Genomic DNA, 14434 nt, shown 5'->3' with positions numbered 1-14434 from the left:
CTCTCACAATGGCCTTCCATAAATTATACTGTATCTGGACTTTTTGTAGAGTTCTGGATCTCTAGTCTTGAATGCCACAGATCTAGCTTTCGGCCTGGTTCATTTAGGGCTTCTGCCTGTGTTCTCACAGGCACACACTCATCCATGCAGCCTTTGATGAAATCAGTGACCGCTGCAGCATTTTCATTGAGATTCGAAGATGAAGCCTTCATTATGGTCCAATCCACTGACTCAAAGCAGTCCCGCAAAAGCTTGTCTGCCTCCCTTGACCACAGTCCTCCCCACTAGTGCTGCAGTCTATACTGTTCAATTTTCCTTGTTTATATACTGTAATTCTCCTATTATCCATGACCCAGTAAGATTTTGGTCCAACAATTATCTTATCAATTACAACTATGTTTCAATGTTGACAGATAAAATCAATTCAGTAACACAAAGAAATACACCAGTTGAATACTGTCTTGCATTTGTCATTCAGTCTGCCCAAACATTTGATTCTCAGGTTCATGGAACTCCATGGAATCAGACATGTAATAGATGATTTGTTTAAGTGAATTGACCAATCTCTTTTTTTTCTTAAAGAACATTTTGTTTTAAGTTAATGCTGAGAGATAATGCCAGTTTTGGAAGTTCAGGAGAAAACGTTTATTGTTTTTTCAGCCTGATTGTGAGCTACAAAGGATCAGCTTGGCTTTTTAACGTTGAATAAATCTTATAGATCTAAAACAAAATCCAATGTAGACATCAAACAAAGTTCTTTTATTTTGGATTATAGAGAGCTAAAGCAAAAGTGTGCTTTAAAAATCAGTAAAACAGGGAATTCTTGTTTAATTGCTGAGTAGTACAGAAAAGCAGCAGTAAAATGACAATTATGTTGCTAAAGGGGTTGCGGGGGTATGGAATGACTTAAAGGACCATGGTTTCAGAAATATTGGGGACAGTAGATATACCAATCATAGTTGTAGTTGAATAGAGCATGATGTTCTAAGGAATTATCTTTTGGTGGGTCTTCAGGTGGCTATAGAGGTCGATCTGGGATCCAGATATTGTGCCGCAGTGTGGGCAAGAGTACACACTGTACTCTCACACTGACACTGGCTATGTCAGAGCTTAATAAGCAGCATCAAGCGATGCTCATAAGTAGTATTCATGTTTCAATGAATGATATCCAACATGTAGAGGTGCTTTTGACAACTGTGCCTATAAAATTCTATTGCAAAATATAAAAACCGTCTATACATTCATGTGTTCTAGGAAATGATGCCTAACACTTAGCCACTCCTCAGCCTATTTCCCTAGCTGATCAAGATCAGTGCAATAAACTTCTTCACTATTAACAACACCTCCTAATTTTGTTGTCCGCAAAGCTACTGATCAAGTTGTGTGTATTTGCACCCAAATTATTTATATAAATGACAAATAGCTGGAGAATAAACACTGAAGCATGCAGCACATACTAGTCACCAGATCCCATTCCAAGAAACAACCAGTAACATCAGCTTCCTACCACTGAGCCAATTTTAAATCCACTTGTTAGCTTTCCCTAGATTCTATGGGAGCAAACCATCCAGACCAGACTAGCACCCTGTTAAAGGCCTTGCTAAAATCCAAATAAAAACATCCACTGTCCTACCCTCATCTATCCTTTTTGGTTACCTCTGCAAAGAAAGGTTCACCAAGCATAATTTCCTATGTACAAAGCCACACGCTGACTGCTCCTAATCTATCCAAATGCTGGTAGATCCTGTCCCTCAGAATTTCCTTCAGTAGCTTCCACATTACTGACATCAGGCTGACCACTTGTAGTTCTCTAGCTTGCCTTGCTACCCTTTTTAAACAATGGAAAACCGTCAGCCACTTTCCAGTCTTTGGGAACTTCCTCACAAGCTAACCATGAAGTAAAAATCTAAACGAGGAACTCTGCAATTTCCTCTCTAGCCTCTCACCAAGACCGAGGATGTATTTAATCAGCCCCCGAAGATTTATTCACCTTAATGCGCTGCAAGGCTGCAAAATCTCCTTCCTGATGATATGAATGTCTTTCCAAACATCACCATTTGTTTGCCCTATCTCATGGCAACTATGATGTTCTCCTGAGTAAGCATCAAGGAGAAATATTCGTTAAAAATCCTATCTGTCCCTTCTAGCTCAAGAGAGAGGCAACTCTGCTGAAGTCCAAGGGGACCTACTCTCTCCCTTGTCATCCTTTTACTCTTAATATAGTTATAGAACTATTGATATCTTCCTTAACCTTACTTGCCAGATTATTTCATTTCAAGTACTCGTCATTTGCTTGTTAAGAGTACTCTTAATCTTTTTATAGTCCTCAAGAGATTTACTCAATCCTGCCCTCAAATCCAATGAGTAGATTAATTAGGTGGTTTGTCCTGTACTTCTCTAGGCATTGTTCTCATTAGGTTATATTTAATGTTTGTTTTTTTGTGATTCAAATTGAGTTTAAGACATTAGCACAAAACTTCAGTAAGACTACTCTCTCAACATCCAGGAGCACTCCAGTCTTTGCAGTGATATTGGCCCAAGAAGACCATTTGTGAATAACGGAAACAGTTTTTTCCCACACCAATATATGCCCTTGGAAGAGGAACAGGCATTTAGCATGGGGATACCACCTGGCAGATCACTCCCTAGATCTCTGAATGATCAGGCTCAGTAAGGAAGTCCTCTGAACATAGCATCCCCCTCTACGCCAGGTGACCAAAATTTCATCAGCACAACTTGATGAGCAGCCCTTTCAAAAAGAGGTTGAAACCTTGCGTGTTCCATATACACATAAAACACAGACTCATCCAGGGCACAAAGATAACAAAGCAACAAGGGACTATGTGATCCAGATCAGATGTGGAGTGAAGATACCTGTGTAATTTTCACCATCATCGAGTATATACCAATCTTGTAACTATACTGGCAGAGCAGGGACTGAGGTACAGCCGGCTGCAGGAGCAGAATGTGTTTAGTCCCATAGCTTGTGCTGTATTCAATGACTTGATAACAAGTGGAGAGAGTAAGTGGAAAGTTTACCTTCTGCGATGATGGGAAACTTAAGATAAATCATCCAGTGAGTGCATTTGAAAAAGATCATCACATAAACATGACTGAAAAATTTTTGAAGCCTTGTCAAACATAATAGACAGGGATGCTAGATGTTCCTCAAACTTTTTCTTCTGTTGGCTGTTTCAATTAACTAGTACATTTTATGCCTGGATGTGGCAAGAAAGCAGCATCTTATTCCGAGCTATTAGTGGGGCGATTACATCATATTTGGTGTTCACCAATGCTTTAATTGAGTTGTACGCATGTAATCAGGGGCCAAGTCCTTTTGCACCTCTGATTTTTGATTTTGCTCCCCATTTAGAAAATACATTACCTCTTTATTCCTCCAAGAGGACCACCATCTTGCCGTTGGGTTTGGAGCCTTGCATGCCTCAGTGACTTGGAGAGCTCTGTTGGCTGGAGTCAGGGCCTTATGTTTTGGCTCTTGGCAGGGTCACCCATGCCAAACAATCAAAGGGTAGAGGCCAGTCGAAGTGTTGTCCACTGGTCCTCCAGGTTCAGGGGTTCAGCTCAGGGCTAGCAACCCTGACTGTTATGGAAACAATCATGAAAAATCCTCCTATACAGACAATGAAGAATCTGCTTATACCTTCATTACTTCCTGAAACACCAACGGCATAACGGGCAGGTGCAGCTTTATTTCTTCTATCGAAGTGCATAACCATGTACTTCCCTGTACTGTATTCCATCTGCCACTTAAAACAAAGACCATGGAGCACAGAGCGTTACAGTACAGCGAAGTCCCTTTGGCCCACAATGTTGTGCTGGCTGACCTGATAAACTACTCGGAGATCAATCCACATATCCCTCCATATTTCTATCATTCATGTGCCTATCGATGAGTCTCTTAAATATCCCATCAGACTCTGCATCTACCACCACCCCTGGCAGCGCATTCCATACACCCACCATACTAAATGTAAAAGAGCTTCCTCTGACAGCCTCCCTATACTTTCAAAAATCACCTTAAAATTATCCCCCCCCCACTTTTTCCCTATTCTCCTCATCTGTCCTTCTGCAGACTCCCTGCTTCGTCAGCACTATCAGCTTCTCAATCTATCATCCACAAATGTGGCCAAAAGCCACTTATTCCATCATCTAGATGGAAGAAGAAGGTGATGCCAGCAAACAACCTGACCAAAGGCAACATCCTACAGACAGTTCACAAAACTACTCCCTTTGCTTCGCCTTTCAGATATAATTCAGTTACTATTGGAACCTGTGACTTACAGTTTGATGGTGAGCTTTCCGGCCAATTGAGTGATCGGATGATTTGGTGGCTCCAAGGGAGTTCAGCGAGGTTTAGAGCAGATTGTGCCGCCTGGAGGCAGGGCGTGAGCCCAGCCTCAAATCCATTTCTTGCTGATCTCACCGATTAAAGTGTTGAGCAAGATTAAAACCAACGAGAACAAGAATGGAGGGCAAGCGGGTATTCAGCGCAGTCTGCCTGCATTTGACCAGACTCTCTCCCCCTCGCTTGATGCTGCTGGAGGATGGTGGGTCTGGGACAAGGTTTAATCGATGTGGATTGGACTCCGTAGCTCATGTTACACGTGTTTCTGGTTTCTGGTTATTCCTTTTTTAATTGTAATTTTGTGCGATTTTGATCAGGGTGAGCTGGCTCTGCGGCCTGCAGTCAATGAACGATACAGCTCTCAGTTGAACTAAACTGAACATCCCTGGACTGTTTCAATCACCTTGTGGTTTGATGTTTTATAAAACATAGAAATCTACAGCACCTTCCAGTCCCTTCGGCTTTATATCCTGTGTTCTCACTCATTGTTTACTGTTTGCTCAATAACGTTCTTTTTTCTTGTGTGCTGGGTGTTTGATGTTTTTTTTGGACTGGTTCTATGGCATTTCTTTGTTTTCATGACTGGCTGTGGGAAGATGAATCTCAGGGTTATATACTGCATACATACTTTGATAATAAATGTACTTAGAGCTGTTGAACTTTAGATCATTAACATATAATCTGTTAAGTAGTGAACAAGCTCAGTGGTTGGGTCACCTCCAGCTCTAACTTTCGGATCCTTCTACCTGCCTCACTTGCAGTCACCCTCTCTTGTCCCTGACCAGGATTCCCTAAAGGTTAACTTGCAGGTTGAGTCAGTAGTATCAAAGACAAATGCCAATGTTAGCGTTCATTTTGAGGGAACTGAAATATTTTTTAAAAAAGGATGTATTGCTGAGGCTTTATAAAGTGTTTGTCAGCGTGAGGCTCTCCATTGGTCAGAGTCAACTACGCATATTGCGGCCAGCTGTCTACATAATAAGCAAACCAGTAGGTAAGCCAGGGCTGTACAACATGGAGAGCAAGCTGTTGTTCATGTAGGATTGGCAGAGACTGACGCAGTTTGGCACCAGTGACGTCACAGGAGTTGCCAGTCGGCATTGAACTCAATGTTGAACTGCCTTAGGAACCCCAACTCTGCACTTTTCTTTGGGGTTTGCAATTTGATGCTTCTAGGCCTTTACTTGCTGAGTGAGGAAGGTTTTAATGAAGCCTGCTGAATACTGAAAGGCCTGGATAGAGTGGACGTGAAGAGAATTTTTTTCATTAGTAGGTGAATCTAGGACCAAATGGTATAGCCTCAGAATAGAAAGACATCCTTTAGAACAGAGATTACAAAGAATTTCTTTAGCTGGAGGGTTGTTATTTTGTGGAATGCATTACAAATGAAAGTTGTGAAGCCCATTGATTGTATTTAAATCAGAGGCTGATAGGTTCATGATTAATAAAGGTATCAAAGTAAAAGGATCTTGGACATTAACTAGGGTGTCAAAGGTTACAGGGAGAAGGCAGGACAATGGGGTTGAGAGCAAAAAAAAAATCAGCCATGAATGAATGGCGGAGCAGACTTGATAGGCCCAATTTCATAATTCTCTCTATGTCTTATGGTCTTATGTTCTAATCCTTTTTGTAGTTTTGTCAGGTTGGCACAATATTTTTGATGGGCATGGGGGAGAGAGAACAAGCTATAACTGCAACAGGAAGTCATAAGCTATTAATCTGTAAATTCAAACTACCTTCAAAGGCTTCTCATATATGCAATACGTCCACATAATATAACAGCATATCCCCTTCCTTGACAACACCCAAGTGAACCAATCAATCAAACTAAATGGGAAAAATGAAGGCTGCTTTCAACAAAATAGGTTTTATAAAAGGGTTACCATTTACAGAAGTATGCTCCAACAAGTCTACACCCCTGGGAAAGAAACAAAGATTCCTCTCTTCACAAGGACTATATTGAATCTATTTCCTTGCTTCATAATTCTTTTTAAAGAAACCTTATTATTTAAAATAGCCCATAATGATATTCAAAAATATGTGCAATACTGATGGACAGTTATATTTTAGTGGATTTTGGTGATGAATTTGAACCAGAATAGGGATGGTTGTTAGGGGACACAAGGTCCAAAAGAAAGCATTTCTGAAAATAGCAAAAAGAAAAATCCTTATCTGCTCTTCTTGAACCTCCTGTAATATCACCATTTCTATATTTTACTGCAAATTTCTCTGCAATTACCTAAATAAATCATGAAAGGAAATATAACAAGGGGCTTTATGTTGAAGTTGCCGCTTATTATCATTTAACACCTAATGAAAAATTGTTCATGGTAAAGACAGAAAGATGAAAACTGCAACCTAAATTGTGGACTGTGAATCACTTCTTTAATCCAAATAAACAACGAGGGTCAGAAGGTTGTGTGCATCAGTAATGCCACAATGCACTATAAACAAGATTAGTTCATAACTACACACTTGAGAGTTGTATCTTACATTCACCATGTTCCTATTAATCCACACGAGGCAATATTCAGATTCACTTCCTATTAACCCAGTCAGGGTTCACAGCTCTTTTAACCTTTATACAATTATCTTTAATATAAAGCAATATTTCCCGAATGGGGAATAACATTCGGACTTATTCACAATTTTGATTCACCATTGTTTGACATTGGAGTTGTCAAAATTGAAATTTCAAGAAAGCCATCTAATTAACTACCCCAGAAAATAAATATAAAATTTAAAACGAACATGCTGATTGATGAGTGGCTACTTTCAAATCTATAACATCCCACTCTCCTTAGGCTGTCCTTCAGGGGCTAAGTTTTGATTCCGCACAACTTCTTGTGTTCTGAAATGACTGATGAAGCTAATATGGTATCCAGGGTTACTAGCACAAGTGAGGCTGGAGATTCCTGATTAGATGAGTAGTTAGAATGAGAGGTAGTTAGTTCCATCTGCCATTACCACTGGACTTCTATGTATCACTGACAGAAGTGCTTGAGGTTCTATATGCCAGCTCAGATGTTCTCAAATTTGAGGGGTCAGTCGACAGGTGGTGATGTTATATCTTTCATGGAGACTTTGAGAATTTCCTTAAGTTCTTTCTTCAGTACTCCTGGTAATCTGTTGCTGTGACAAAGCTCAGATGATACCCCTTCATCTTTGGGAGTCTGTTGCTGGACGGGTAAACTCTGTAGCGTGTTCACTGGAGCTAAGTGAATAGATGCTGTTCTGGGAGTGGGTTTCTAACACTGGTTCACTTAACCTTCAGTATTGGATTTTGCAAAATTTTGTAAAAATAGCAATGGTGGTTTCATTCCAATGCTTTGAGTTACCTGCTATAGATAGAACATGTCTCAGAAGCCTGTAGGAGAACAGAGATGATTTCTTAACATATAGACCTATTCCATGAACTTAGTGCCAAGTTTGAAGTTCTGATATTTACACAACTTTCATTTTGTGCTGCACTGGAAGCTATGGTGAATTTCTATATTTATATTTGCTTTCACGAAGAGGTGGCTCCTCTGATACGGTAAGTGGTCCATGTTTTCCAGGATCTCAGTGTTGCATAGTAAAGCACAATGGCCGAGGCTTTCATTTTGCAGATATTTGAAGTAAGATCCATTCTCCGGTCTGTCACTGTGAGAAAATCAGTGTCTTGGAGCCCAACCGACCAAATTATGGAGTAATGATGGTTCTGCAGTGCAGGCAATATAGATTGAAAAATTGGCCATTTTCCCCAAATATTAACTCCACTTGAAAAAGATGCTTATATAGGAGGCAAAGTGCAGAAATGTGACACTGTAGCAACAAGGCTCTTTCAATTGGATTCTTTCATTTTGCACCATATTCAAATATCTTTTCTTTGGGTATGATATGGTAGCATAGTATTTGTTCTGGATTAATAATAGTCATCCTTAATACACAATTTCAGATCCAACCTGGGAAGCTTTCTGACACTAAAATAGTACTTCTTATGTGCTGGTCTGTAATTCCTACAAATAAGTATTTCAGATTACAATGGATATTAAAATAAAATACTTTTTCACTGTTATTAGTTTGTTTATATTACCTCAGCTTTAGAGTATTGTTACATGCTGTAAAATGTTTAAAACCATGTTACAGTGTTCAAGATGTTTGGCTATTCAGCTAGCTTTAACAATATTACTGTTGCTCAGTGCTAGGGATCCATTTGAACCCTGATCTGATGGTAATTAACAGAAGGAGTTCAATCCCTCCCCCCCCCCTCCAAATGTCTCTCAATGGGACTAGGTGGGGTTGTGTGTCTCACAGTCTGATTTATGCCAATTTGAATATTCAATGAAGCTTTGCTAAGTTTTGAGGGAGAAACCACCAGTGGAACATGCATTAGCTGAAGCAGCCTGTTGGGCAGCTAGATGCGTTTCTGATCATGAAAGACCGAAGCAGCTGCCACTGATGGGAAATGGATGGGGAAAGTTTAGTGGTTTAGAGCAGGGGTTCCCAACTTTTTTTTGATGCCATGGACCAATACCATTAAGCAAAGGTCCATGGTCCCCAGGTTGGGGACCCCTGGTTTAAAGGAAGATGGGCCAAGAGCGTGCAACTGGACCTAGCTCTGTCAGACAACTTGGCTGACAAGGATGAGTTGGGTCAAAGGGCCTTCTCTCCCATGCTCTAAGTCTCTATGACTCTATGTCTCTGTATGATCTTTAATTTTCTGATCATGTCCAAGAGTTTATGTTGAGAATTTGCAATGCCCGTAGAAATAAGTGTTGGTAACTATTTAGTTAGTGTGAGAGTAAACGGAAACTATTTATCCACAGAGAGTCACTCTTTAAAAATAATTGTCAAAATGAGCAAAGCTTTTTCCACACTGGGAGAGAGCTGCTGCCAACTGACCCAGATTTTCTGGGACAGATCTTAACTGTATTGTTGATAGAATCAAATGATGTTTATCCATCGTGAACAATTTGGCAGACACTGCAGAAAACTATTGCAGGTTTAAAAGAAAAAGATTTAATTATAGTGCAGAAAGAGCAACAATGTCACCCTTATTCCCACAAATGGGCAGGCTATGAAGTCTAACTCAGCTTCTTTTTTCAGTGAGATAAGTTGTGTGTTAAATTGTTTATGTCTTATTTGCAAAGAATTTTCTATATCAAAGAAAGAAATCAGTGCAGTTACATAATGCCTTCTACATCCTAACAATGTCACTAAGCACTTTACAGATAATTAATTACTTTTGAAATTTACTTACCATTTTAGTGCAGAAAATGAGGCAAGAGATTTGCTCATAGTCAATAAGATAATGAGCAGATAATATGCTTTTAGTGACAGAAAAATGGAAACACTGCCAGAGAATGCTTTATGCCCACCTGAGAGGCAAACAGCAGAATGAAACAGGGGACTTCCAAAAATGCAGAGTCCCAGAGTGCTGCATGGAACATTTGGCAAAATTTACTGCTTAAGTTTCTGAGACAGGACAATTTATGATCTTCTAACTTTGGGGAAGAATGCTACCACTGAGCCATAACTAACACCAAAATCAGATGCAGTAGTATGCCATTTAGCCCCTTTTGTCTGCTCCACAATTCAACTGATGTTTAGTCAATGTCACTTTGCTGAATTAATCCTTTATTGCCCAATTCCAATAATATCCAAAATTCTAATAATCTTGGGATGTATAACAGAAATTAACACTCAAATTCAGGAGCGAAGATGGATCTTAAGTGTGATAATATATAATTCAATAGTCACTTAAAAAGTATTTCCCTGTGGGACTGATTGGTGATAGATATGATTTAAACACAGATTAGAAATAGCAGTTAAAATTAAAATTCAACCCAAAATCATAGGATTATCTCCCTTTTTTCTTCAGATGATGTCTTGGCTTACAATTGTTTTATAATATTTTCTATTTTTTTTATTATTATATGAAATAAACTCTCACATCCCTGATGAAATCTGTAATTGAACATCAACACAAATGTTCTCTCTTTCTAGTGTACCCTGAACAGCAGGAGTGGCAGTCGGCCATGTTGACAGATTTTGATAAGGAGACAACTCTCTAACAGTCACATGAAAGCAAACTGAAAAATGGTCAGCTTTTGTCCACAGTCCACCACTGTAGCAACAGTTGTCCTTCTGTTGCTAACATCAGCAGGTAGGAAGCTAACTGCAATACATGAACTTGTAATAAATATTTATAACCATAGCCTCCTATCTGAGCACACAGAAGTAGCTTTCAATGACTTGGGATAAAAAGTGGGAAAGTATATAGTGCAAGAAAATAGCAAGTATAAGCCATCAGGGCACTCAAATCTGCCCTGCCATTGAATGTGATGATAGGTGAACTATGCTGGTCTGAACTCCCATGCTATGCAGTCGCACATTACCTTGGATTCATCAATCTTTCAAATGTTTACCTATCTCCACTTTAAATATTTCTAATGATCTGACTTCCACTACCCTCAGAGCAGACAATTCCCCTCTGATTGGTCCCTTATGTTGTAACTGTTTCTCCTTGGCCACGCCTATTCCCTTCATGGAAACATTTCAACATTTACTCTGTGAGATCTCCATATGGTTTCATATGTTTGAATAAAATCACCCTTCATTCCTCTAAACTCAGTGGCAATCAGACCTAAACTGTCTAGTCTTTCATGATACGACAACCACCTTATTCCAGAAGTTTACCTGGCAAATCTCCTTTGGACTAATGCAACTATATCCTTTTTTTTTGCGGGGAATGGGGTAAAAGGACCAAAACTGTGTATGGTATTCCAGATGTAGTCTCACTAGCACCATATGCAATTGTAACGAAACTTCCCTAACCTTAAGTTTCAGCATCTCTATAAATAAGGCGAAGATGCCATTTGTCTTCTTAACAGCTTGTTGGAACTACCAATGATTTCATGCTTAAGAATATCTAAATCAAGCTAAACTTCATCATTTGCAGTGTCTCCCTACTTTATCTTTGTCTCCTCTTACAGAAGTGCATGATCTCATACTTTCTCACAGTGAACATCATTTTCCAGGTTCTTGCCTAATCACTTATTCTATTGAAAACCCATTGCAGATTTGCAGCATCCTCAACATGACCTTCCACCTATCGGCCAACTTGGAAACCTTACATTTGGTTCCTTGCTGCACGTTAATCATGTAAACAGTAAAATGTTGTTGTCTATATTGCTATTCTCTGAATACTCCACTAGTTACATCTTTCCAACTGAAAAGAACCCAATTATTTCAAATCTGTTTTCTGTGTTACAGCCAGTTTTCAATCCATGCTAACACACTGTGCTTTTAAGAAACTGGTGCATAAAATATGTGTGCTTTGTCAAATGTCTATATCTAATATTCCTCTTTGTAAATTCTCCCTGTCACATCCTCAAAGAATCTGAGCAAATTTTTCAAACATAATTAACCTAAAACACATTGTATAAATTTGATTATATTCAGCTTTCCTAAAGGAATATTTATTTCCTCTTTGATCATTGATATATTTAGGGAGTTTTGGAAAAAAAATCCGTAACAGGCCATTAGGTTTCAGCAATTTGCCTGTGTTTACCCAAGCAAGCTTCTCTAATATTTTATCCTTTATGACTAAGATTTTTACAATTCTCTATTTTATTTAAAATTCATCCTTCTGTAGTGTCTTCCATGGTGAAGATTGATGTAAAGAACTGATTTAATATAGCTGCAATTTCTTGTTATTAAATCACCAGCCTTGTTCTCTAGAGATCCCAAACTTACCTAGGCCACATTCTTCCTGTTTATATATTCATAGAAACTCTTACTCTTTGTTTTTATATTACAAAATAATTATATCTCTCAAAATCAATTTTCATTCTTCTTATAAGCTTTTGTCTTTTGTTGCTGGATGCAAAAATCTTCCTAGTCCCCTGGCCTGCCATCAGCCCCTGCAATTCTGTAGGCCCTACTTTTCAACTGGCCTCATTTACTAACCACAGATTCTACCTCTTTTTCATGAAACCATCTTTCTAACTGTGATAAATGCCTGCGGAGCATTATGGATGAGCTGTTCAACTATCTGTCACTGCTCATTTCCTGACCCACCTCTTAGCTTATTTTCCCAATCCACCTTGGTCGCCTCTGCCTTTGCACAATTGTGATTATCCACATTTTAAGACAAAGACGTTGATTTAGGTCCTGCCATGTCCACCCTCAAAGCACATCTGAAGTTTTAATGTATTGTGGATGATTCTTTTGAGAAAAAAAATTAAGGGAAGATTATAGAATTGAACATCACATTACATGTTGAAGCTAAAGCTTGTAATACAGTGCCCAATGATCACAAAGACCTGGGGGTTAAACAGAGGCAGAAGTTATGGAGTGGGGGGGTGATGCTATGTTTTGTAACTTCAGGATGTAATTGGGAAAAAAAAACACACAAGTTAGAAGCTTGTCTATGCTGTTCACGTACTTCTTACGTATAACCCGTAATGAATTATGGAATTATGTAAACAAAGAATGCTTAATCCAACAATACTTCTCAAATATTACTGAAATATTGAAATATTGAATACACGGCAGGGGGTGATGATTGTGGAGGAAGACTGAGTGCAGTGTCTAAGTTCTAACCCAGTGAGAATAGAAAGTAAGCAAGAAGTCTGGGCCTAGGCCAGGGCACATCAGCCACCTGAAAAGCCAAAAAACATAAAAGACAGGCAGAACTTCTCCTGCCTTCCTTCAAGAGGAACAAGTATTCACTTAGCTTTAGTTGCACCTGACAGGGATGATTGGTCAGGGCAGCAACCCATCAAACCAATTGCTATTAGTTGAATTCTTAATCATTCTGATCGAACTAACACACCGTCCAGAACATATGTGATTCCTATTATAAACTGGGCCATCAAAATTATGTCAAATAATTGCAATTAATCACAGTTTTCATGAACTGCAACAAGAGTTCTAGCGAGTTCATAAGTTCCAACAAAAAAGTGGTCATTATATTTATTTCTGTACTTAAGTGTTCTGTCACAAATTCACCTAAAACATCACATAAAGGCTGGAGAGTGGAATTAAGAGTGGGTTCTCACATTGTACCACTGGTGATCGGGTCCCAACAACAGCAACCACCACGCCAACTGCCTCATCATGTGCACTTCCCCTACTGCCAATTGACAAAGTAGGTAGAATCTATTCCCTGCCGAAGATGTATAAAATGTGTCAAGTGGCTTACAGGAAACCCAAAAGGCTAACTCGGACTTGTAGTTCAGAAGGAGCAAGGTTCCTCAATCATAAACACCAGATTCAGCAGATGCTGGAAATCTTGAGCAACACCCACAAAATGCTAGAAGAACTCAACAAGTCAGGTAGCAAGAAATTGCTGTCAGGAAGGGAAGAAACAGTCAATATTTCAGGCTGAGGTTCTTCACCAGGGTGCAGAATCCAAAATAAGATGATGGGTGAGGGGAAGCGAGGGAGTACAGGATGGCAGATGATAGGTGAGACCAGCTGAGTCCTGCAGTTGTCCACCTCCGTCCTCCCTTTTCCATCCCCATCGGGTTATCCTCTCAACCCCATTCTCTCCTCATCTGCACATTACCTCCCTCTGATTCCCCTCATCCTTCCCTTTCCTTTGTGGTCCACAGTCCTCTCCTGTGAGATTCCTTCTTCATCAGCCCTTTATGCCTTCAAGCTATCCCCACTCTCTCCTCCACCTTCCCCCTCACCTGCTTGCTTGCACTCCTCCCCATTCCTCCCACCTTCCTAGTCGGGCTTTTGTCCCTTTCCCTTCCAGACTTGATGAAGGTCTCTGCCCCAGACGTCTACTGTTTATTCTTCTGTATAGCTGCTGCCTGACTTCCCGAGTTCCTCAGGCCCTTTGTGTGTGTCGCTCTGGGTTCCACAATCAGCAGCTGACGATGGGTTGATGAGGGCAGGGGATAATTACGGCATTTTTGAAACAGAGGCTGTTGGGGTCTGGCGAATGTCATTATAATTGCAGAATTATGCAAAATTATTCAAGTTGACAGGAGCAATGGAAAGATGTTGTATTATGTCAATGACGTTAGTTTGGGAAGAGTTGATGTGCAGGTAGACTTGAAAGTTCTTATA

General features: G+C 39.7%; 1 protein-coding gene across 1 annotated transcript in view; it reads left to right on the top strand.

Annotated features, from left to right (window-relative positions):
- Nucleotides 1-14434, top strand: part of LOC132397811 (protein shisa-like-1) — a 35747-nt gene that overhangs the window by 2236 nt on the left and 19077 nt on the right. The window contains exon 2 of the mRNA XM_059976566.1: nt 10355-10514. Coding sequence (XP_059832549.1) covers nt 10448-10514 — 67 coding nt within the window. The 5' untranslated portion in view covers nt 10355-10447. The remainder of the gene's footprint in view (nt 1-10354; nt 10515-14434) is intronic.

The sequence above is a fragment of the Hypanus sabinus genome, chromosome 8 (assembly GCF_030144855.1).
Source record: "Hypanus sabinus isolate sHypSab1 chromosome 8, sHypSab1.hap1, whole genome shotgun sequence".
NCBI lineage: Eukaryota > Metazoa > Chordata > Chondrichthyes > Myliobatiformes > Dasyatidae > Hypanus > Hypanus sabinus.
Note: the sequence above shows the minus strand (reverse complement) of the source record. Positions and strands in the feature narration are given on the sequence as shown.